Source organism: Lithobates pipiens, unplaced genomic scaffold, assembly GCF_037356315.1.
Source record: "Lithobates pipiens isolate NorthernLeopardFrog02 unplaced genomic scaffold, aLitPip1_a1.2 Scaffold_3, whole genome shotgun sequence".
Taxonomy (NCBI): Eukaryota; Metazoa; Chordata; class Amphibia; order Anura; family Ranidae; genus Lithobates; species Lithobates pipiens.
The window spans coordinates 266,626,995-266,653,634 of record NW_027507790.1 but is presented as its reverse complement, the minus strand read 5'-3'; the positions used below and the strand labels follow the sequence as shown (position 1 = coordinate 266,653,634).

Genomic DNA, 26,640 nt, shown 5'->3' with positions numbered 1-26,640 from the left:
TCTTGGATGTAATGGATGTGGCCATCTTGGATGTAATGGATGCGGCCATCTTGGATGTAATGGATGCGGCCATCTTGGATGTAATGGATGTGGCCATCTTGGATGTGATGTCAGCAGCCCCATCAGGGTTGAGTGGCACTCTAAAGCAGGAGTAGGCAACTTCTGAGCGGTGGAGATCTACCTAAGCAACATAAAAGAGATCAAAAGATCACTGGGGTTAGGTTCCCCCTTTTAAAAAAAAAAAAAAAAGAAATTCACTAGCAAGGCCTAACTAAATAGTAAGGAAAATTTTTAAAAATATGAGTGGGCAATGTCAGCAGGGCAGTAGTTGATGTCAGTAGGGCAGAGGATGGTGTCAGTAAGTAGAACAGTGGGCGGTGTCCGTAGACCAGTGGGCGGTGTCCGTAGACCAGTGGGCGGTGTCCGTAGACCAGTGGGCGGTGTCAGTAGGGCAACGGACGTTGCCTTTAGAGCAGTGGATAGTGTCAATCAGTAGGGCATTGAACCCATTAAGACCACCTGAAAGTGTGCTTAATTCCTTCATGCCTGAGCCTTTTTCTGACACTTGCTGCAAGAAAATTACTAAGAAACCCCCAAACATTGTTTAGATGTTTTTAGCAGAGACCCTAGAGAATAAAATGGCGGTTGTTGCAATATTTTATGTCACACTGAATTTGCGGCCTTTCAAATGCAATTTTTTTGGAAGCAATACACTTTCATGAATCAAAAAAAAACAAACAAAAAAAAAAAGCCCATTAAAGTTAGCCCAATTGTTTTGTATAATGTGAAAGATGATGTTACGTCGAGTAAATAGACACCTAACATGTCACACTTTAACCACTTGCCGCCCATCCATATAGCAGAATGACGGCGGCAAAGTGGTTTTAATACCCTGACTGGGCGTCATATGACGTCTTAAGGATATTAAGCCGCTGCGCGCAACTATGATCTCGGTAAAGAGTCTCCGTCAGAGACTCTTTACCACGTGATCAGCCGTATCCAATCACGGGTGATCACAGTGTAAATAGGAAGAGCCGTTGATCGGATTTTCCTTTACTCGCGTCTGTCAGGCGCAATTAGAGGAGAGACGATCAGCTGCTCCTCTGACAGAGGGGGGTTTGTGCTAATCGATTATCAGCGCAGCCCCCCCCCCCCAGGATGCCCACACTGGACCACCAGAGACGCCACCAGACCACTGGGGATGCCCAGCATCAGGTATACCACCCTAGACCACCAGGGATGCCAGTCAGTGCCCACAATGGATGCCAACCAGTGCCCACAATGGGCATCACTGATTGGCATGCATTATTGTTTGGCACTGATTGGCATCCATCAGTACAATACGTTACACTACAATGCTACCTATCAGTGCCTATCCGTACCGCCTATCAGTGCCCATCCATGCTGCCTATCAGTGCCCATCCATGCCGCCTATCAGTGCCCATCCGTGCCACCTACCCATGCTTATCCGTGCCACCTATCCATACCCATCCGTGCTGCCCATCCATGCCAATCTGTGCCGCCTATCAGTGCCTATTTGTGCCACCTATCAGTGCCCAGCCGTGTTGCATATCACTGCCACCTATCAGAGCCCATCAGTGCGGCCTATCAGTGCCACATATCAGTGCCACATATTGGTGCCCATCAGTGCCACTTCATTGGTGCCACCTCATCGGTGCCCCCCAGTGCCGCCTTATCAGTGCCCGTCAGTGCAGCCCCATCAGTGAAGGAGAAAACTTACTTATTTACAAAGTTTTGTAACTGAAACAAAAAAAACATATTTTTTTTCAAAAAATTTTTTATTTGTTTAGCAGAAAATAAAAACCCAGAGGTGATCAAATACCACCAAAAGAAAGCTCTATTTGTGGGAACAAAACGAAAAAATTTAGTTTGGGTATAGTGTAGCATGACCGCGTAATTGTCATTCAAAGTGCGACAGCGCTGAAAGCTGAAAATTGGTCTGGGCAGGAAGGTGTATAAGTGCCCGGTATTGAAGTGGTTAAAATTGCGCATGCTTGTGGAATGGTGATAAACTACAGTACTTAAAAATCTCCATAGGCGGCGCTTTGAAAATTTCTACAGGTTACCGGTTTACAGTTACAGGGGAGGTCTTGCATTAGAATTATTGCTCTTGCTCTAATGTGAGGCATCACGGCGATTCATAAAGCGGAGGTTCACAGAAAAATTGAACCTCCGCTTTTCAGAACCCCCCCCCCGGTGTCACATTTGGCACCTTTCAGGGAGAAGGGGGGTGCAGATACCTGTTTATGACGGACTTCAGACCGAACGGACTTGCCCACACACAAAAGGACCAAAGCCCGTTCGTTTTGAACCTGATGACGTACGACTGGACTAGAAAAGGAAGTTCAATAGCCAGTAGCCAATAGCTGCCCTTGCGTAGTTTTTGGTCCGTCGGACCAGCACACAGACGAACGGTTTTCCCAATAGAAATTGATTCCCTCGGACAGATTTGAAACCTGTTCTATTTCTAGGTCCATCGTCTGTTTTGAAGAAAAAAGTCAGATGAAATCCACGTGGCATTACTCTTTATGGAGAGATCTATAAGACCACAAATCCCTCCTTTGCACTAAAAAGCATCCAAAGCTTCAAGTTTGGCTGTTTTGAATGCTGTAATTTAAAAAAAAAAATCTGGTGCCTTTTAAGTTTTTAGTAAACCAGAAGTGATGTCATGACATCGCTTCCCGGGTTACTAGATCTGGGACCCGAACAAAGCCAATTTGGGTCTCCGGCCAGCCAGAGGACGTGTGGGCAAGCGTCAGAAGGCAGCGGGGGGGGGGGGGCTTCCACTCCTGCTGCTCGTAATAACAGCCGATTAGCCGCATCAGTTTTTGATACAAGAAAGCCAACCTTCTGCTCTTACAAACAGTACTGGGGTAATGCGTGCCGCTGCAGGCATCACCCCGGTACGGTACGACCCCTTGAAGCCAAAGGCCACACATTTGCGTTACATTGGCATCAAGGGGAAGATGTAATAAATCAAAGCGGATTCAGCACGTCAGGAGACATTGTCCGAGGAGCACCTTTTAATGATGAAACGCGTAGGGTGGAGCTACAGCATGTGATGTCATCGCATAACGGACCATCTTGTTGACTTGAAACTTTTAACACTATTTGCTAGGCTGAGTCGGCTTTGACTTATGTGAGTGCAATGTGAACTAGGCTTTGTTTTCGTTTTTGAATGAGATATTCTGGAGAATTAAACCTTCATTTTGGCGAAGAAGTCAAGAGTGTGTTATGGCATACAAGTACCAGTGGAGTGGGATCCCAGAAGTCTGGCCATCGCTATATGACATATGAGTGCTTTTTGGTCCGTTGATGCTGGTGGTCAATGTTATGTGGTAAGAGGCTGTGTGTGCAGATTGAAGGTGGAGGATATCTTCTCTCGTGTGCACTATCACATGTCTAAATACCTCCCGCCTGCCGTATAGTAAATTAACAATTGGCGGGATCCCCTCTCATTCTGGGGCGATGTCATGTGATGTCTCCCCAGTGCCACCGATCTCACGCACTACCAGGGGCGCGTAGCATGGCAATCGCGGTCGCGCCGTGTTCCTGGAACACGGCAAAGCTCCGATCTGGATAAAGAGCCTATGCCTATGATCGGCTGTGATTGGACATGTAAACAAAGAAGTGACGTTTTTCGGCTCTCCTCGCCTAATGCAGCGTACACACGATCGGAATTTTGGTCAGAAAAAGCTCTGATGGTTTTCCCGACGGAATTCCGACTGGATTTCGCTCAAGCTGTCTTGCCTACACGCGGTCACACCAAATTCCGACTGTCAAGAACGCGGTAACGTACAGCACGTACGACGGGACTAGGAAAAGGAAGTTCAATGCCCAGTAGCCAATAGCTCCCGCCTCGTAGTTGAATCTGAGCATGCGTGAGTTTTTGCTCGTCGGGATTGCATACACACGATCAGAATTTCCAATAGAACGTTTTTCCGAACATGCTCTCAAATTTTTGCTGGCGGGAATTCGGGCCAGCCAAATTCCGATGGAGCGTACACATGGTCGCATTTTCTCATGAAAAGCTTGCATCGGTCTTTTGCTGCCCGAAATTCCGATCATGTGTATGCAGCATAACACTCTGTCAGTGTGAGGCGAAGAGAGACGATCAGCAGCATCTCCTCAAAGCACGAGTGTACAGGTAATCAGGGCACTGATTATTTATATAGCCACAGTAGTGCCACCAATCAATGCCCATCAGTGATGCCAGTCAGTGCTGCTTTTCAGTGCCCATCAGTGCTGCCTATCTGTGCCGCTTATCATTGCCGATAAGTGCCGCCTATCAGTGCCCATAAATGCCGCCTATTAGTGCTCATCTGTGCAGCTTCATCAGCGCACATCAGTGAAGGAAAATAATTACTTATTTACAAAATGTACTGACAGAAAGTAAGAAAAACTCTTTTTTTTTTCTAAATTTTTGGTCTTTTTTCGTTTTTTTTTTTAGAAAAAAAAAAAATGCTGTGGTGATTAAATACCACCAAAAGAAAGATTCATTTGTGTGGGAAAAAATTATAAACATTTCATATGGGTACAGTGTTGTATGACGGTGCAATTTTCATTCAAAGTGCAACAGCGCTGAAAATTGGCCTGGGCAGGGAGGGGGTGAAAATACCCGGTAGTAACCGCATGCCGACCACCCGCCGGATCGGCTGGGCGAAATGGCGTTATGTAATGTCGCTCGCCCTGTCGCCCTGTGGCCATTAGGGGGCGCTCGCCTCGCGAGCTGATGCGAGTGCCCGATGCGATCGCTCGGGGCACACAGAGAACCCGGAACTGTATGTGTAAACACACAGTTTCCGGTCCTCTGAGGGGAGAACGGACAGATCGTCTGTTCGTCTGTTCATACGGAGATCTGTTATCTTCCCTGCACAGCCCCCTCCCCCTTCAGTTAGAACACAAACTAGAACATGCATTAACCCCTTCACTGCCAGTGACATCTTTACAGTAATCGGTGCATTTTTAATCACACCGATCGCTGTATTAATGGCAATGGTCCCAAAAATGTGTCAAAATTGTCCGACATGTCCACTATAATGTTTCAGTCCCGATAAAAATTTGATTTTTTTTACCAAAAATATGTAGAAGAATATGTATTGGTCTAAACTGAGGGAAAAAAAATGTTTTTTTTAATATATTTTTGGGGGATATTTATTATAGCTAAAAGTAAAAAAGAATGTGTTTTTATTTTTCAAAATTGTTGCTATTTTTTTTGTTTAAAGCGCAAAAAATAAAAACCGCAGAGGCGGTCAAATACCACCAGAAGAAAGCTCTATTTGTGGGGAAAAAAAAGGACGCCAATTTTTGTTTGGGAGCCACGTCGCATGACCGCGCAAAGGTCAGTTAAAGCGACGCAGCGCCAAAACGCAAAAAGTGCTCTGGTCTTTGACCAACCAAATGGTCCGGGGCTGAAGTGGTTACAGCCCGTTCACACCTGAACGTTTTGTAGCCCTACGCCTGAAGCTACAAAACGCTGGAGGGGAAAAAATCCATTATTCTCAATGGAGATGGTTCACATCTCCACTCCATGTCGCCTAAAGCCCTACGCCTGAAGCTCAAACAAGTTCCGGACCCTTTTTTGTCGTGTGAATTGAGCTGATTTGGGCGTTTTCATTCCCATAGAAACTAATGGAAACGCTCGATTCGAGCGTTTAGCGCGACAACGAGCGTTTCTACGGGCGTTTTGACGCTGTATCTGCTCAAGAAAAAATAAGCAGATGAAAAATATTTTTCCTATTGGCTGAAAAAAAAACGCCGAAGTTAAAAAACGCTCGTTGTCGCGCGTTGTAGTGTGACAAAACGCTCGTTGTCGTGCGACAAAACGCCGGTAAAAACGTTCAAACACGCTACGCTCAGGTGTGAATGCAGCCTTTTGTGTGGTCTTAAGGGGTCATTCACCGGACACTTTCTAAAGACTGTTTTTAATGGACTCTTTTAGGGTCTCATTGTTATATTTGTGACCTTTATGTAATTATGGGCGTTGCACTTTATTTTTTAATATTTCCTATATTTGTAGACTTTTGATGTAACGACTAGCGCTGCACCTTATTTCCAACTGTTTTGATATTTGTTGCCTGAAAAGTTGCGCTAGCTGCTTTCGTTACAACAACAGTTCGCCCCAAGCGCAGACGGATATGTTTTCTTTTTAAACCAAAGTTTAGTGTCACTTTAAATATCATTGTATTCAATACAACAAAATGTTATTGTAATTTTTATTGTAACTAAATCTTTATTGTAACTAGTGGTATTTACCTTTTGTATTTGACTTTTTAATTGTAACAAAGTGATTAGGGCTCCATGCACACTGGAGCTCAAAAAAAGCTTTTTCAGGACGCCAGATTGCTGGCAGAAAACGCTGGTTGAAAAACGCGCTTTTAACAGCGTTTTGTACTAGAGTTTATGTGTGTTTTTTAGCCTTAGCGTTTATGAGCGTTTTTTAGCCTTAGCGTTTATAAGCGTTTTTTAGTCTTAGCGTGTATAAGCGTTTTATAGCCTAATGCCGCGTACACACGATCGGAATTCTCGTCGGACAAAAGCTCTGATGGTTTTCCCGACGGAATTCCGACGGAATTCAGCTCAAGCTGTCTTGCCTACACACGGTCACATCAAATTCCGATCATTTATAACGCGGTGACGTACAACACATACGACGGGACTAGAAAAAGGAAGTTCAATAGCCAGTAGCCAATAGCTTCTGTCTCGTAGTTGAATCTGAGCATGCGTGATTTTTGGCGTGTCAGAATTGCATACACGCGATCGGAATTACCGATAGAAAGTTTTTCTGTCGGGACAATTGAGAACATGCTATCAATTTTTGGCTGGACGGAAATTCGGACAGCTAAATTCCGATGGAGCATACACACGGTCGCATTTTCTGATGAAAAGCTCTCATTGGTCTTTTTCTGGCCGGAATTCCGATCGTGTGTATGCGGCATTTGGGAAAAAAAATTTGGGTCACTTTTTTGGCAGTAGGCGGAGTCGTGGTATAATTAGGGGGCGGGGCATGCGTGTATGAGCATTTTTTTAGCTTGGGCGTTTTAAATAAAAATACACAGAGGACACGCCAAAAATCCCACAATGCATTCCCAAACTCCCACAATGCACTGAAAAAATAGAACGCCGAATGCTAATAAGCATGCGTTTATGTGCGTTTATGCGCTTTTATCTGCGTTTATCGTTTTTTAGCTTTTTTTTGTGGTCAGAAAAACAGCACTTTGAACACGATTATATGGCGTTCAGAGAACAGCCAATAAACTCCACTGCTGATAAAAACTAAAAAAACGTCCATGTGTGCATGGACACATAGGATAACATAGAGTGGAGTTTATGGGCTGTTAAAAAAAAACATCCAAACTCCATAAAACGTCCATTTATAAGCTCCAGTGTGTATGGAGCCTTATGCCTTGTACACACGGTTGGACATTTATACCACAAAATCCGTTGGATTTTTTCAGACGGATTTTGACTGAAACTGGTGTTGCATACACACGGTTGGACAAAGCTGTCAGAAAATCCGATCCTTCGGAACGAGGTGACGTTCGTTGCATACGACGGGACTAGTAGGGGCTAATAGCCAATAGCTTTGGTTTTGTAATTTAATCTGAGCAGGCGTAGCACTTTGTCCGCCAGAATTCTCTACAAACGATCGGAAAAAAATCAGATTGGATTTTTTTGTCGGAAAATTTTAGATCATGTTCTCAATTTTTTTCCATCCGAATTTCCGACGGAAAAAGTCCGATAGAGCCCACACATGATCGGATTTTCTGACAATATAATCCGATCGGACCTTTTCAGTCGGAATTTCCGACCGTGTGTACGGGGCATTATTAATGAAAACAATCTATTAAAAAGACTATAGTGCCATCTAATGCTTATAAAAGATATTACATGAGATAGTATTATATCTGGTGACATTTACTAGGTAGCAGGAAACAGGGCATATTATTATTATTATTATTATTATTGCAATACTACTACTAAATAAATAATATATATAGTAATAAAAATAATAATTATCACTATACATGATTAATAAAGCTGCAGCAGTTTGTGCAGTGCTTTACAAAACAAATGGAGACAGTGCAGCTACCATACAAATGCATGATAAGGATAGGAGGGTCCTGCTCATTAGAGCTTATCACGGCAAAGAGCTGCCTGACATTTTTCTCTGTAACTGTCACCAATGGGCACTCTGGTGCTAATCAGAATCTCTACTCTAACATTGTTATAATAGTATGTTTTACATTTGTGCTTTAGGCCTGTTCATTTGGCATAAACTTTGTCATAAGGTAATATATAGACTCACCAGCCACTTTATTAGGTCATGCCCCTGTTGAAGACCCTTTGGTTGAAACGTGTAGGGATAGGCTCATTAGCGCCCCATTGCCTGACAATTTTTTTTCATGATCACTTTTTATTGTTACATGCTGGTTTTTAGAAATAAAATACCTTTTTGAACTACACTATGTGGAAGCCATTTCATTCTCCACAAATCATCTGGAAGCAATTGGCTCCACTATCCGGTTGAATCCATCACCAGGATCCAGTCTTTGATGTTTGTCTGATTGGAGATCCCTTTGAGGTCGCATTTGGTGTTCTTGGATTTCGTTCCATAGGCATTCCACCACCCTGAGGTCTACACATTTGCCATATGTGGCATTCTGCTCGTTTGACTCCATGTCGCCGACATTGGAGTCCATCCATTCCGGTAAGGGCATGCACATTCCCCATTGTTGTTGATGATATACCATTTTTGATGTCTCTTCACTGAATAGTGTTTCATCTTCATCCCCACTCCTGCGTTTTTCCCATTACATGTTGTTGGATGTTTTTTATATACATTTTTTACATATGTTGGACACTATTTTGGATTTTACATTCACTTACCTTGGATTTAGGTTCCTTGGTTGGTCAGATTGTTTTTTGCATCTTATGCTTCGTACACACGATCAAACTATCCGGCGGACTTGGTCCGGTGGACCAGAGTCCGCTGGACAATCCGCCCGTGTGTGGGCTCCGGCGGACTTTTTTTCCGCCGGAGTTTTGACTCAAAAATTGGCCGCCGGACTGCGAGTGAAATGAACGGACTTTCCTGCACACGGAGGAAAGTCCGTTCATTTTGAACGCGGCTCCAGGTAGCCGGGACTAGCAAAGGAAGTCAATGTTGCCGCCTTCAGCGACGAGATTGACACGTCGCTGACCCCTTCACCTGGTATGGACTTAAAGGGGAAGAAAAAACGGCGTGGGGGTCCCCCCTAGGTCCATATAAGACCCTTATCCAAGCACACAGCCCGGTGGTCAGGAAAGGGGGTGGGGACGAGCGAGCAGCATCCTCTGGGATTGTGACATCATAATGGGCGGGGACATCACCTGTTACCCAGCTCATTCTCCCTATATAAGTTGCCGCGCAACACGTCCCTGTCATTACGGCCAGAGACAGCGACGAGTCAACATGATGTGACATCATTTTTTAAATTTATTTTTTATGACTTCTGCGTGACGAAACCGGTAGGCATGGCGATAAGGATGTGACCTCTCTCGAGTATACCGCAGCAGCTGGCGGTGTGAGGATTTTATATAGCGAATTCAGCTTTGATGATATGTGAGTAGTTTTCTGTTTCTAATAAACACCTTTTAAAGACATACTACACTATGGGCTTCCTTCCTCTTTCTATGCAATATACGAATGAGAACTTCACCCGTGGATGAATAACCAGATTCCCAGGGAGACGCCAGAGAGTGACACAGGGGCTAAACACTGTGAAGGCGGTTTTCCCCCAGTAGGGGCAAGGATCTGGTGAGCGCAACATAATTTATTTTCACCAAAGCGCAGCGGGGATTCTCTTTGGATACTTGCACAAGTCACCACTTGGAAATGATATATTGGTTATGAACTGTTTAATACACAATAAAGGACTTGTCGGCACTTTATGTCCATAGGATAAAAGGATTTGAATTCTACTTTTCATTTATTTAAGTTCTTTGGATTTTTCACCAGTTATATAGCTTTTTGGATTTTTCACTGTTTTTTGTTTGCCTGCTAATTTTAACAAAAATTCTGTGTTTTTTGATAGCACCACGGGGTATTATTGTCAATTTAAAGTTTGGGTACACTCACCCATTACACAATAATATATTTAATACATTTTTTTTTTTTGCCACTTTTGGGTATTATAGGGGCAGGAGGCCCCCGTTATTGGGCACATAATTTACAATAATAATAATTTTCTAGCTAAATGCACGGATAAATAATTGTTCATTTAATTGCACGGATAAGGAATAATTTATTAACGCTGATGAACAAAGTTTTCCATATTGACACATATAGTAAATTTAAAGGTATAGCGCCAACTCTACCTGATTTTCCTTTCATATTCTAATAAGCCCCACTCGCTTTTGGGGGGGCTTACCAAGTAGAGGCAGCTCTTACCTTACAATATTTCAATGTTTCAATATCATTTTAATATCATATCAGTATTATCTCAGTACCATTCCATAGTGCAATCTCACCCTTATTTTCCTCTCAAAAAGTGTCAGTTAGTGTCCAATTTGTCCACCGCAATATTGCAGTTCTGCTATAAGTCACTGATCGCCACCATTACTAGCAGGAAAAAAAAATCCATAAATCTATCCCCTATTTTGTAGACGCTATAACTTTTGCACAAACCAATCAATATAAACTTATTGCGCTTTTTTTTTTTGTTACCAAAAATATGTATCAGAATACAAATTGGCCTAAATTGATGAAGAAATTAGATTTTTTTTCCATTTTTTATTGGTTATATTTTATAGCAGAAAGTAAAAAAATATTGTGTTTTTTTTTTTCAAAAGTTTTGTTTATAGCGCAAAAAATAAAAAACGCAGAGGTGATCAAATACCACCAAAAGAAACTTCTATTTGTAGGGAAAAAAATTACATCAATTTTATTTGGGTACAACCACGCAGTTGTCAGTTAAATTGATGCAGTGCAAAAAATGGCCTGGTCACGAAGGAGGGTAAATCTTCCAGAGCTGAAGTGGTTAAAGCAATAAAGGTAAATTTAAAAAGTAAAAAAAAAAAAAAAAAAGACATAAAATAAATGAATGTATTAAAAAAGTGCACCCATGTACACCCTCATTCAAACACATAGCCAATGTAAACATCCATTGTGACAGTAATAGGCAGTGACAGGTACTCTTTATGGAGGGATCGGGGGACTATAAGACCCCATACTCCTCCTTTGCACTTAAAAGTGTTCATTGTTTTGATACTGCCTTTTTTTTCTTTTCTTTTTTAAATCTGGTGTCTTTAACCACTTACCCACTGGGCACTTAAACCCCCTTCCTAACTAGACCAATTTTCAGCTTTCGGTGCTCTCACACTTTGAATGACAATTACTCAGTCATGCAACACTGAAATTTTTGTCTTTTTTTTCACACAAATAAAGCTTTCTTTTGGTGGTATTTAATCACCACTGGGTTTTTTTATTTTTTGCGCTATTAATCATAAAAGACTGAAAATTTGGTAAAAAATAAATAAAAAATCTTTGTTTCTTTTTAAAAAAATTATTGTCAAATATTGAGTATTGGCAGAGTATTGGCGAGTATTGTCAGAGTATTGGCAGAGTATGGCAGAGTATGGCAAAATATGGCAGAGTATGGCAAAATATGGCAGAGTATGGCAGAGTATTGCAGTGTTGCAGAGTATTAGCAGAGTATTGCACAGTGTTGCAGAGCATTGGCATAGTATTAAACAGTGTTGCAGAGTATTGCACAGTGTTGCAGAGTACTGCAGATTATTGTCACTGAGTCACTGTGTCACTGTGCCCACAGCGCTGCTGCAATCTCTCTCCCTCTCTCACTGTACTGATCAGTACAGAGAGGGGAGGGAGGAATCGGCGTCATGACGTGACGCCGGTTTGTTTACAAGTTTACATCCCCTCCCGCTGCTTCTAATAACAGCCAAGCCACATCGGTTGTTATTACAAGAAAGCCAACCATCGGGTCTAAAATAAAAAGGTACCATTTGACGGAGCGATCACGTGGCAAAAACAGCCGCTATCAGTGGCCGTTTACCGTGATCCGTGATTCGCCAGGTCCAGGAGCAAGGTTCTGGGAGGACGTCCATGGACGTCCTCCCAGAATAAGCCGTCCGCGCTGTAGCCATCTTTCGGATATGGCCCGGTCGGCATGTGGTTAAAGGGAAAGTTCACTTTTACCACAAAACTGCCTATGCAGATAAACAAACGGAGCAGCTCTGACTAAACATGAATAATACCCTTGCTATAGGTGTAGGCCATTTACATACCTTATGAAGCCTGACTGAAATGCTCCCAGGATGTTGCTAAGTGAGGCCTAGTCATCTCTGCTCACCTCCTCCATCACAGGAGTGATCTCTTTCTCTGATTAAAACCTCCTCACATGCGCTTTCTCTCCCCTGATGCAGTAGCTCCGAGCTCAGCGTTTGAGAACTTACTCCTGTGATGGTGGAGGTGAGCCGGGGTGACTAGGTCTCATTTATCAATGTCCTGGGAGTACTTAGCAAAGTCCTGGAAGTATTCCAGTCAGGCTTCATAAAGTATGTACAGTAAATGGCCTATTCCTATAGCAAATGTATATTCATCTTTAGTCAGAGCTGCACAGTTTGTTTTAATCTACAGATGCCCCTTATCTAGGGTGACCAGGCATCCCCGGTTTCCGGGGACAGTCCCCGGATTGAGGACACTGTCCCCGAACCAAGTCTGTCCCCGGTTTTGTCCCCGGATTGGATTTGAACAGAGGCTGGGGCAATTTCAAAAACATAAAAAAATGAAATAAAAATTCTGAATTACACCCCCCCCCCCCGCTCCTAATAGCTTAGGGGGATGTTTTTTTTCCGTTATCTGTGCCCCTTTCTGATGATCCTGTACTGGTCGGAGCGGAAGGAATATTTTTTTCAGTATCGGGTCCGTGTTCTTCTGCTTTGGCTCAAGTCCTGGCCAGCTGCCTACCGGCTTATCTCCTTGCCTTCCCCCGGCGGAGTGATCTTCCTCCGCCCCTAACCCAGTAGTAGCCGGGGCCTGGAGAGTAAGACTTTACAGGCTGTTAGGCCGGCGGCGACAGGCAAAAAGACGCTGATTGCCGCCATTACTAGTAAAAAAAAAAATGTCCCCGGATTTCATTTTAAAAATCTGGTCACCTTACTCTTATATGCATGGGCAGGTTTTTTTGTAAAAATTTTTTGTAAAGCGGCGCTATTTTTAGCGCCGCTTTACTGTCGTTTTAGCAGCTGAGAAAAGTTAAAACCACCCGCAAAGTGCTGCTGCACTTTTTTTAGCGCACCGCTCCAGTGTGAAAGCCCTCGGGGGTTTCACATTGGAGACGCAGCAGCGGCTGTTTCAGGGCGCTTTGCAGGCGATATTTTTAACGCTGTAGCGCCTGCAAACACCCCAGTGTGAAAGGGGTTTAAAGGTGAACTATCCTTTTAAGTCTTCAGTAAACAGGAAGCCCCTGTACACACGGTCGGAGATTCTGCCAACCAAATCCGTCGGATTTTGTCCGTCGGATTTAGTCCGACGGATTGTGTCCGAAACTGTTGCATACACACGGTCGGACTAAGTTGTCAAAAAATCTGATCTTTCAGAACGTGATGACGTAATTTCGTTACGATGGGACTACATTCAGGCTAGTAGCCAATAGCTTTGATGTAGGAATTTGATCTGAGCATGCGTGGCACTTGGTCCGATCAAACGTTTGAGAACTTACTCCTGTGATGGTGGAGGTGAGCCGGGGTGACTAGGCCTCATTTATCAATGTCCTGGGAGTACTTAGCAAAGTCCTGGAAGTATTCCAGTCAGGCTTCATAAAGTATGTACAGTAAATGGCCTATTCCTATAGCAAATGTATATTCATCTTTAGTCAGAGCTGCACAGTTCGTTTTAATCTACAGATGCCCCTTATCTAGGGTGACCAGGCATCCCCGGTTACCGGGGACAGTCCCCGGATTGAGGACACTGTCCCCGAACCAAGTCTGTCCCCGGTTTTGTCCCCGGATTGGATTTGAACAGAGGCTGGGGCAATTTCAAAAACATAAAAAAATGAAATAAAAATTCTGAATTACACCCCCCCCCGCTCCTAATAGCTTAGGGGGATGTATTTTTTCCGTTATCTGTGCCCCTTTCTGATGATCCTGTACTGGTCGGAGCGGAGGGAATATTTTTTTCAGTATCGGGTCCGTGTTCTTCTGCCTTGGCTCAAGTCCTGGCCAGCTGCCTACCGGCTTATCTCCTTGCCTTCCCCCGGCGGAGTGATCTTCCTCCGCCCCTAACCCAGTAGTAGCCGGGGCCTGGAGAGTAAGACTTTACAGGCTGTGAGGCCGGCGGCGACAGGCAAAAAGACGCTGATTGCCGCCATTACTAGTAAAAAAAAAAATGTCCCCGGATTTCATTTTAAAAATCTGGTCACCTTACTCTTATATGCATGGGCAGGTTTTTTTGTAAAAATTTTTTGTAAAGCGGCGCTATTTTTAGCGCCGCTTTACTGTCATTTTAGCAGCTGAGAAAAGTTAAAACCACCCGCAAAGTGCTGCTGCACTTTTTTTAGCGCACCGCTCCAGTGTGAAAGCCCTCGGGGGTTTCACATTGGAGACGCAGCAGCGGCTGTTTCAGGGCGCTTTGCAGGCGATATTTTTAACGATGTAGCGCCTGCAAACACCCCAGTGTGAAAGGGGTTTAAAGGTGAACTATCCTTTTAAGTCTTCAGTAAACAGGAAGCCCCTGTACACACGGTCGGAGATTCTGCCAACCAAATCCGTCGGATTTTGTCCGTCGGATTTAGTCCGACGGATTGTGTCCGAAACTGTTGCATACACACGGTCGGACTAAGTTGTCAAAAAATCTGATCTTTCAGAACGTGATGACGTAATTTCGTTACGATGGGACTACATTCAGGCTAGTAGCCAATAGCTTTGATGTAGGAATTTGATCTGAGCATGCGTGGCACTTGGTCCGATCAAAATACTCTACACATGATCGGATTAGGTCCGATCGAACCAGTTGGTCGGGAAATATTTCCAACATGTTGGAAAATTGGGTCCGACGGATATTCCGACGGAATCAGTCCGATGCATACCACACACAGTCGGATTATCCGACAACACGGTCCGATAGGACACATTCCGACGGATTCTCCGACCGTGTGTACAAGGGCGAAGAGACGTCATGAGATCGCTTCCGAGACCTGATCGAAGCCAATTCCGGCATTATTTGGTTCCCTGGCAAGCCGATAGACGTGCCGGCTGGTCGTACGGGCCTTCCCGGACATCAACTCCCACTGCTTGTAATAACAGCCAAGTCACATCGGTTGTTATTACAAGAAAGCCGACAGTCGGGTCTAAAAAAAAAAAACCTTGAAGTCGAAGGCCGCATATTTGTATTATGTTGGCGTTAAGGTGTGCAGAAAATTGAAAAGTTGCCCCGGCAATTGGTAAACAAGGTGATGTTCTCTATTAATTCTTATATAGAGGATATAAAGGTGAGTCACAGGAATAAAAGTTGCAAAACGTTTTACTTGGAAAAAAAATTCGCAAAAACAGATTGTGAATTATCAGTTGAGTTCTGGTGCTCAATAGATGGATTACGTGTCGTGGCACTAGTTATATCACTGTGCTGTATAAAAACAACATTGTCTTTGATGGAAATTTACCTGAGGTTCCCCAGCTGCACAGCAAAGTCACAATTCTTCGTCCTTGGGATGTTAAAGAAGAGTGCACTAGTGTGTGACTTCTCCTGTTATGCCACGTACCCATGATCAGACTATCCGGCGGACAAACTGCCGGAAAGTCAGCCGAACTTTCCGAACGAGCAGACCTGCCCACACACGACCGGACTTTTCCGGCGGTCCTCCGTACTTGAAATGAACGGACTTGCCCACACACGGAGGAAAGTCCGTTTATTCTGAACGTGGCTCCAGGTAGCCGGGACTATCGCAGGAGGTCAATGTTGCTGCCTTCGATGGCGAGATTGACACGTCGCTGGCCCCGTCACCTGGTATGGACTTAAAGGGGAAGCCCTACGCTGAAAAAACGGTCCATATAAGACCCTTATCCGAGCACGCAGCCCGGCCGGTCAGGAAAGGGGGTGGGGACGAGCTAGTAACCCCCCCCGAGCCGTACCAGGCCACGTATCCTCAACATGGGGGGGGTGCTCTGGGGAAGGGGGGGCCTTTGGGGACCCCAAAGCACATTGTCCCCATGTTGATGAGGACAAGGGCCTTTTCCCGACAACCCTAGCCGTTGGTTGTCGGGGTCTGCGGGCGGGGGGCTTATCGGAATCCGGGAGCCCCCTTTAATAAGGGGGCCCCCAGATACCGGCCCCCCACCCTATGTGAATAAGTATGGGGTACAGTGTACCCCTACCCATTCACCTGGTGAAAAAAATGTAAATAAAAAACAACACACAAGGGTTAAAAATAATTTATTGCACAGCTCCGGGGGTCTTATTCCGTCTTGGGGGGTCTTCTCGCCGGACTCTTCCGCTATCTTCTGCTAGCTCTTTTACTAGCAGAGGAGCCCGGCTTTCTTCTTCGTCGCCGCCCGGGGGTCTTCTTCCGACTTTGGGGGTCTTGTCCCCCTCTTCGGGGGTCTTGAAGAAGAAGAAGAGAAGGCGGCGGCGGCTATAGAAGACCGGGCCACCGCTTGTAAAAGAGCTGGAAGAAGGTGCGGAGGCCCGGCAAGAAAAACCGAAGAGGGGGACAATACCCCCGAAGTCGGAAGAAGAAGAAGAGGTGGCGGTGACAGAAGACCGGGCCACCGCTAGTAAAAGAGCTAAAGGAAGAAAGTGGAGGCCCAGCAAGAAGAACCGAAGAGGAGGACAAGAACCCCGAAGAGAGGGACAAGACCCCCGGAGCTGTGCAATTAATTATTTTAAACCCTTGTATGGTGTTTTTTTTTTACATTTTTTTACCAGGTGAATGGGTAAGGGTACATTGTACCCCATACTCATTCACATTGGGTGGGAGGCCGGTATCTGGGGGCCCCCTTATCCCGCGGACAATTTTTGAGTCAAAACCACTTTCTAAGTCCGCCGGACTTTTGGGTAAAAAAACACACACGGGCGAATTGTCCGGTGGGCTCTGGTCCAAGTCCGCCAGATAGTTTGATCGTGTGTACGCGGCATAACTGATTATCTCATAGCAGTCAATCGGCAAACATGCTGACTCTTAATCGTCTTATGTAACATCTGCCACTAGGAGGAGCTTTTACAAATCTCTGTAGGAAATATACAGTATCTCACAAAAGTATTTTATTCTATCTTTTCATCTTTTCAAAACTCAGCAGCTACAAATACTGCAGCTGCTGACTGTTAATAATCGGACACTTACCTGTCCCAGGGTCCAGTGATGCGGGGAATCGAAGCCCCGCTCGCCTCCCTCTCCGCTCGGTAGCGGCGGAATTTTAACTGTGGGCGTCCGGCTGTGGCTGCACAGCCGGGCACCCACTGCGCATGTGCGCGCCGCGCGCCCGGACTGACGGTGCAATCATCTAGGACCTGTCACGTGTCCCAGATGATTGACAGAGGGAGTGGGGAGAGGTGATCTCCCTTCCTGCGCCGAGGGAAGTGACGTCAGGAGCCCAGGCGCTGAAGGAGGCGGACTATGAGGGACCACATAGCAACGGGCATTATACGGTAAGTAAAAAAGAAAAAATTTCCAAATGTTTTTTTATTATTTTTTCAAGCACATTAATGATATTTATTTTTTTGGAGTGGAACTCCACTTTAACCACTTCCGGACCGCCGCACGCTGATATACGTCCTGTGAAGGCGGATATCGTTGTTATGGCAGCAGCTAGCTGCCATAACCCCAGTATCCTCTTGTTCGGCCGGCAGTCCGCTTCAAGATAAAAGTGGTCTCTGCAGTGGATTCGCCGCAAGATCACTTTTATCAGCAGCGGGAGAGGCCCCCCTCCTCCCTCCGCTCTTCGGAGGCGATCGGATGCTTAAACTAGCTGGGCATGGAGACAAGTGAGGGGAAGATGGCCCCCACCCATCTCTGTGATATTGCAGGGCGGAAGTGATGTCAAAACATCACTTCCGCCCAGAGCTCTTAAAGGGACATTTTTTTTAATTCTTTTTTTAAATGACAATTTTTTTTTTCATTGCATTTTAGTGTAAATATGAGATCTGAGGTCTTTTTCACCACAGATCTCATATTTAAGAGGTCCCGTCATGCTTTTTTTCTATTAAAAGGGATTTTTACATCCCTTGTAATAGGAATAAAAGTGACACCATTATTTATTTTTTTATGTAGCACTGACCCCTGAAGGAGCTGCTGATCTGAATTGGGCCTGCAATCTACTTAGAAACCCCCCTTCTGAATGACTCTGTCCCCTTGGCACAGCTGTGGTGCAATAATAATACAGTACAGTGTAAACAATATAATGTACCTGTGTCTATCCCTCAGGATCCCCTGGCTCCACCTGGTGGGGAAAGACAGTAAACCACACACTTGTACTCTTAAACAGGAATACTTTTACTGAAAATATAGTAAATAGGTGGTTACAGGGTTTGCATTGTCGTTCCAACGTAGAACGTCAGCACAACATAAGTCAACAGGCAAATACAATAAACAACATGCAAGTATGTTACTATCTAGACCTGGGAGCTCCCCTTATTTAAAGTCTACGTGAGGCCTCACTTAATATATTTCCTCCTTTATTTTCTTTCTTCGTAGCTTAAATAGTTCCTCAGATAATTGTAATCCAAAGGGTTAAGTAGAGCAAGTTAACTTAGAACACTCCAGGTATAACTCCAGAAATTTGTGATCACACTTAGATACTAAAGTGAAATGGGCCTCGAGCCTATTAAGTGTTAGTTGCTTAATTAAGCTTCTGTGGAACAACAGGTTCCAGCGAGGCCTATTAGTAAGTCTAAGTACGTGTAATAGATTAAACAGTGGGCCGCAACCCGCTCACCAATCGGATCAGCGTTCTGAGTGATGGCTTGAGTCCTACAATTGCAGCTTGCTTCCGCTGAATAGGCCAGATGCTCCGTGTCACTCCACCGACTGGATCAGGCTCTCCGCTGCCCCAACAAGCATCTCCGATCCCCGTCGATCTTATCACCAGCTCTTGGCTCCGTCAAGTCACCCAGCAAACAGACCGGTTTGCACTCCGTGGTGACTATCTACCGATGCGTCCGAGAACCTCACACACAGTTCCACGCAGGCAGGCAACGTGGTTCCAAGAGACCAAATATGGCCGCTGCAGTCCCTTTTATACCCTACCCAGCATGCACTGCATATCAAAGTGTTCATGGGTAGGTCACACAGACTCCTGGGTAGATGAGGTCAAATGACCAAAGTAAACACAGTCACTTCCTGTTATCTTTCCAACACCATGAAAAAGGAAAATAGCTAAAGTCCATTTCCAGTTTTAGTCACTAGATGACATCCAATACTACTGAATAACATTGTCCATAGATTTACATTGTACTTCACATTAATTGCATTAATACACAATTATATCCCCGCTACTTTTAAAACAGTGTAAACATAAAAACAAAAGGTAAAATAAATAAGAAAAAGAAAAATGTTTTTTTTAAATGCACCCTGTCCCGCCGAGTTCGCGTTCAGAAGCGAACGCATACATGAGTAGCGCCCGCATATGAAAACGGTGTTCGAACCACACATGTAAGATATTGCCACAATTGGTAGAGTGAGAGTAATAATTCTAGCTCTAGACCTCCTCTGTAGCTCAAAACATGCAACCTGTAGAATTTTTATAAACGTCACCTATGGAGATTTTTAAGGGTAAAAGTCTGTCCCCATTCCACGAGCGGGCACAATTTTGAAGCGTGACGTGTTGGGTATCAATTTTCTCAGCGTAACATTATCTTTCACAATTTAAAAAAAATTGGGCTAACTTTACCGTTGTCTTATTTTTTTATTAAAAAAATGTATTTCTTCCAAAAAAAGTGCGCTTGTAAGACCGCTGCGTAAATATGGTGTGACAGAAAGTATTGCAACGACAGCCATTTTATTCTCTAGGGTGTTAGAAATAAAATGTATAATGTTTGGGATTCTAAGTGTCGCACTGACCCCCGAAGGAGCGGCTGGTTTAACTAGGCTTACCGCTACCTTCTTGACCTCAGGTATGTCTAGAGGTTTCCCGAGGGAGATGGCCCAAAGAACTGCAGAAACTGACACTGGATCCACTTTTGGGGTATTTATTTGACAACAAGTAGACAAACGGTCTCTCAATGAAGGGTAGAGGGTTGAGTAGGAAGTTCAGGCACTCTTGGAACTGCAATTGATAGGGCGTTTCTCACTATAGAAATCCAGAGAATTAGCGCTCACAACTGGATTCTCACAGCTACCGGATAGACCTCCTCTTACTAGGCCTAGCAGCCGATAGAGTGTTTAGATAAAGCAAAGTCTCTGCCACAGACTTGATAATAGAACACTTGTGAATAAAGTCTGTAACTGAAGGATGTAGATAAATTTAGAGAGTTATCATACGGTACCAGTATCTCGCAGCCGGTCCAGCGATACCATATGAGTGTAGATTCACTTGGTGTCTTTCAACTGAGCCTCCAGGCTCCTTCTGAGAAGCCAGCCTTATGCATGGCCTTCTCCCGAAGAGTCCTCCCCTGGTTGCTTCTCCAGTTGCTGGGCCTCTCCACAGATAGCACAGGGCCACCTTTGAATCCTCCTCCCAGTTACTTTGCCTTGGGCTAGCCAGCCCGAGACTTGGAATTTAATGGATCCACACCAGGCCATGAGGGCCATGGGGGCTGGTCAGGAGGACGAGGACCAAGCAGACAGAAAGATCTTCTGGACTGGAACCCAGAATCACGTGATGTCAGTACCTTAAGTACCCTCTCCCAGAATGCACAGCAAGATGACACTCCCACTAGGCTGGTTCAGAGAAAAAATGGCACTCAATACGCCTAGCTAAACTGCGTTCTCACACTTGCCAGTGGTGACAGCGACACCTGTGGCCAAGCAGAACCCAGTGTAATCGAGCTAGACTGGTACTGAAACCATAATTTGGTATAATTAACCCTAAAACCCAACTGTGGCTTTAGGAATTTTAAGTAAGAAAAACACATAGTGCGTGCTCTTCGGGAGCCGGTGCTACATAAGTAATTTCCTAGCAAAAAAAAAAAATGTTTTTAACTTGAAAACAACACATCTAAAAAATAGGCTTGGTCCTTAAGTGGTTAAAAGAGAGTCTTTCTCTGAGTCTGGAGTCAATGAGGATGGGAAATGTGATCAACTTATCCAGCTCAGTGGGTATATCTCGGGCTGCTGTCTCATCCTTGATGGTGTCCAAGAGATCATGAGAAAAAGCAACCACAAGGGCCTCATTGTTCCAAGCAACCTCTGCTGCCAGAGTACGGAATTCAGTGGCGTAATCGGCAACAGTTCTCGTACTCTGTTTGATGGACATGAGGTACTTGGCAGCAGAAGCGGAACGTGCGGGAACATCAAATACCCTTTTAAAGCAAGCCACAAACTCAGGGTAACTCAAGACAACAGGTTTTTGCATCTCCCATAGAGGGTTTGCCCAGACCAAGGCTCTCTCAGAAAGCAAAGATATCACAAAACCTACTTTGCTACTGTCTGTGGGAAACGCCTGGGGCAGCAGAGGGTTGAGAAACCCTCTGCATTGGACTGGATTGCCCCCAAATCACTGGGGAAGCGGAGTGGAACCAGACATACCTCTTATAGAGGTAATACTCGAGGCGGGTGCCTGCACAGAGCAGCAGCAGGGATGACCTGCAACTCAGGTTGTACCGAAGCAGCCACAGTGGGAAATTCCAGGTGAGCAGTGCAACTCAGGAGCATTTGTAATGCCATGGCAAACTGATCCATGCGGTGATCCTGCTCGTCCAATGTGGAAAAAATATTACCAACAAGTGGATTGACTGCATCTTCTGAATTCATGGCCTTCGCCTACTGACAGAAACCATGAATCAGACCGAGACAGAAGTACAGTTAAATCTCACTTGTTTAATAATAATAAAAAAAGTAAACATAGTCAAAACATAGCCAGAGTTCAAGAATCGGAACGGAATGTCAGACGAGCCAAAGCGTCAGGGAGCCAAAGATATGAGCGTAGTAGAACAGCAAGCAGGATCTGGAGCCAGAAGGAATGGCAGCCAAGCAAGTCTTTAACAGGAACACAGGACAGCGTCTCTGTGATGTGACCAAGGTGAAGGCAGAGATCATCTGGGCTGGATGGCTTAAGTAGGCAGGACTGACGAGCAGGATATCATCAACAGGTGAGTCATCATGGAGAGATAGGAGCTGGCAATTAGCCGAAAGCTGAGCGGCCAGCTTTGAGAAGGAAGGGCTGAGCCCAGCCCTGACATGCAGTCTCTGTGATCCACAGTGGGTGGGAGACAGGGAAACTATGTTGTATATAACCTTGGCTTTTCCTGGAGCCTAGGGGCTTGTGGGAACCCAGGAATTTTGTAAAGGGACCCTAAGTATCATTAAATCCTTAATTTTTTTTTGTTTTTTTTATAATGAACTGTAAGCCCTCTGGTAAACTTGCCCCAGAACCTAATTTAATATACAGTATGTGGGGTGCAAACACTTACTTCATATGCAATGCACCGCTGCCAGCTCCAGGCACCTAGGCGCATTTTCCACAAATTTCCTCTTGGAGAGCCCACTTACCGATTATCAGGTAATTGAGGAACAGTGCAGGCTCTAGCTACTGTCCCTTAATTATCCTGAAGTCGGAAGCAGGGAATGTGTGTGTTTTTGGTGGAAGCACACAGCCAGCCAGGAGCGCTCACACAAGGGTGGCTCTGCAGCATCCTGCAAGGGTTAAGGAGCCACCCTACACTTGGACTTCGTAGCCAGATACAGACTCCAAATAATAAGGTCAATGTGTCAAGCCAGCCTGTGTGTGTGTGTGTGACTTTTTTTTGGCAAGGACAAGTGAATCTATATTTGTACTTGTATGGGATCCAGGAGGCAGTGAGCTCACTGTAATATTTCAACAGGAATTGTTTCCAAGTTATCCTACGCTCCGTATCTCTCTATTTGCAGTGATCATTGGACCTTGGAGCTATCAGGAGGAGAGGGCGAGGTGAACGCCCAGATCTCAATAATAACTACACTAATCATTTCCCTTCCAGTAACTTTTTAAGCAGCCCCAGGCGTTAGCATTTAACCAGCGCTGCATGCCGGTGTCAAAGTCAGCTGAGCTGCCAACATGAAGACGGGGACATCCTTCATCAACAGGATCCACGCCGTCATCTCCATCCGCAACAGATGGGCCCGGGAGGCCATGGCTGAGCTGCTGTCCACCTTCATTATGATGGTAAGAGACAATCACTTAAATTTCCTAGAAACCAATATTTTGTAAAATCCGTAAGGAGTTTGAAATGTTCAAAATGTACCAAACATTTGGAAATTTGAGTAAAATTTCACTATTTTTGTAAAAAGAATTGAAGTCAATTGGGATGTCAAAGTTAAAACGTAATTATAGTCATTTTTTTAAATATAACGTATGGAAGGGTTACGTTTTTATCTCTGTCTGTTGGGATATTCACCCCTCTATTTGCCATTTGACCATTTTCACTAGGACAGACAATTATGGGGGTTCCAACATTTGTTGTCACTGGAACAAAAGGGGAGATGTCCTAGTATCATTTGTCCTAGAGGGGAATTCTTCTGACCAAATTCTGTACATATTTCCTTTCACAAGAAAGGAGAAAGACAACAAAAAATAATCTAAGAGCGGTGTTACTCTAACCTACTCCTTTAAAAACTGAAAAACGTTTGTGCTTTATATACACTTTCGGTTGTTTTCAACCTATCAACTCCCAAGAACTTTTTGTTCCTTAATCCCCTTGAGTTCCAGAATGGTTTTTGATGAGATGCCTCAGTTTCACACATTATACCTTTTTGTACTCTACCCTAATATGTTATTGAGCCTTTTTGGGGAATAGATGGGGCTTTAATCAAAAAGTATTTTGTATACATTTATATTTTTGTTTCCTATCTTTTTTTGGGAGAAATATTGAAAAATAAATGCATTTTCCTATACGTTTTTTCCAATTGCAATACCCCCATATATTAACCAAAAATATAATCCTCAAAGTCTGTCGATTAAAATGATATCGCATAACACAGATTTATATATATATATATATATATATATATATATATATATATATTATATATACATATACACACATATATATATTTTAGCAGAGACCCTAGAGAATAAAATATTTTATGTCACACTGCATTTACACAGTGGTCTTTTAAACGCGATTTTTTGGGAAAAAATACATTTCAATGAATTAATATATAAATAAACAGTAAAGTTAGCCCGATTTTTTCATATAATGTGAAAGATGATGTTACGCTGAGTAAATAGATACCCTTACAATGTCACACTTTAAAATTGCACACGCTTGTGGATTGGCGACAATCTACAGTACTTAAAAATCTCCATAGGCGACGCTTTAAATAATTTTAACGGTTACCTGTTTAAAGTTAAAGAGCAGGTCTCTGCTAGAATTATTGCTCTTGTTCTAATGATCGCGGCGATACCTCACAAGCCTGCAGACAGTTTGCTGAAGACAAGCAGACTAAGGACATGGATTACTGGAACCATGTCCTGTGGTCTGATGAGACTCAGATAAACGTATTTGGTTCAGATGGTGTGAAGTGTGTGTGGCAGCAACCAGGTGAGGAGTACAAAGACAAGTGTGTCTTGCCTACAGTCAAGCATGGTGGAGGGAGTGTCATGGTCTGGGGCTGCATGAGTGCTGCCAGCACTGGGGAGCTACAGTTCATTGAGGGAACCATGAATGCCAACATGTACTGTGACATACTGAAGCAGAGCATGATCCCCTTCCTTCAGAGACTGGGCCACAGGGCAGTATTCCAACATGATAAAGACCCCAAACACTCCTCTAAGACAACCACTGCCTTGCTAAAGAAGCTGAGGGTAAAGGTGATGGACTGGCCAAGAATGTCTCCAGACCTAAACCCTATTGAGCATCTGTGAGGCATCCTCAAATGGAAGGTGGAGGAGCGCAAGGTCTCTAACATTCACTAGCTCCGTAATGGTGGTCCCACAAAATATTGACACTTTGGGACTAATTTGGACATTTTCACTTAGGGGTGTACTCACTTTTGTTGCCAGCGGTTTAGACATTAATGGCTGTGTGTTGGGTTCTTTTGAGGGGACGGTAAATTTACACTGTTATACAAGCTGTACACTCACTACTTTACATTGTAGCAAAGTGTCATTTCTTCAGTGTTGTCACATGAAAAGAAATAATAAAATATTTACAAAAATGTGAGGGGTGTACTCACTTTTGTGAGATACTGTAAAAGACACAAATGAATGCAGCTCTGTAATCATTAGTACATTATTAAATACATTTTTTATTTAAATACAAGCAATGTACTGTAGGTACTTGAATTTGACCTGGCATCAACCTCGAGCAGTTCTTCTACAGCAGAACTCAAACTTTTGAGAGGAAGAAACAACATTCACCACTTGCTAACAGGATACATGATGATAGGAGAGAGAAGAATGACAGAAAGATGAGCTCATCAGTCCACTGCTTCTCCTTTCACTGTCCAATGACAGGCTGAGGGACAAGACCTGTAAGTGTTACTAAATGGCAGCAGAGGATATTCAGGTTGGCCTGCCCCACAAAGCAAGGCTGTGCCATGAGGCAGAGCTGTGTACATCTCAGAAATGGGTCACAGTTCACTGTTCGAGAAAAACTAACAGCTGGTTAAGCAGGGATGCCAACTGTGTTCTCCCCTTGGGGTGGTCCACCACCGGGAGAACACAGTAGCTCCATGGGAAGGTTTCCCCCATCAACACTGACTGTGTTAATGGGGGAATCAAACCCGTGGTTGCAGGAAAGAAAATCGCACCATCTATGGCCTTCCTCAGTCTGTTTACTGTCCTTACTCTATAGGAAGCACGTTGATGATGATAAGAACCATCTACGTTGGGTGAAATGTTTAGCTGTAGCTGTTATTAATTAACCTGTGCATGTAGACTCTGTATTATTGCAGACTGTCCCATAGTAGATAAATGTTTTTTAAGAAAGATCATGTGACATACGATAGCATGCCTGGCTGTAAACACAAACACTATGCAATGTGCCATTCTGCCTAGAAGTGATCTTAAAGAGGAGCTCCAGCCCCCCCCCCCCCCCCCCCACCAAAAAATTGAAAGTCACAGCGAGGTCTCCAGGAAGTGGGAAGGGGTACCTGTCAAAAACAGCAATCAAGTGGATTTTCCCCTTTTGGGTGGAGCTCTGCTTTAAGCTGGCAACACACCAGTGGTACTTAATTTGACATTTTCCATTTAAAGAATGTTTATTTGACTTTTCTAATGATTAATGGGGTCAAATTGAGGTTCCACAACCACTGTGGTGAGAAAATTCAAAGAAGCAGGATGGTATGTTTTATAGTAGGCATGTAAGGCGAGGTCAGTGGCTGGTGAGGCACCGGCTAGTATCAGAGCCAGATAAACACAGGTTACATACGCCGCAAACCTTAGAGCGAGAGCAATAATTCTAGCACTAGACCTCCTCTGTAACTCTAAACATGTAACCTGTAAAAAAATTGACATCGTTGCCTATGGAGGTTTTTAATTTCTGAA

The 26,640-nt window shown here is 44.2% G+C and overlaps 1 protein-coding gene across 1 annotated transcript in view; it reads left to right on the top strand.

The window, feature by feature from the left end:
- LOC143941130 (aquaporin-7-like) overlaps window positions 1–26,640 on the top strand; it is a 90,576-nt gene that overhangs the window by 7,164 nt on the left and 56,772 nt on the right. The window contains exon 2 of the mRNA XM_077463116.1: window positions 23,132–23,316. Coding sequence (XP_077319242.1) covers window positions 23,209–23,316 — 108 coding nt within the window. The 5' untranslated portion in view covers window positions 23,132–23,208. The remainder of the gene's footprint in view (window positions 1–23,131; window positions 23,317–26,640) is intronic.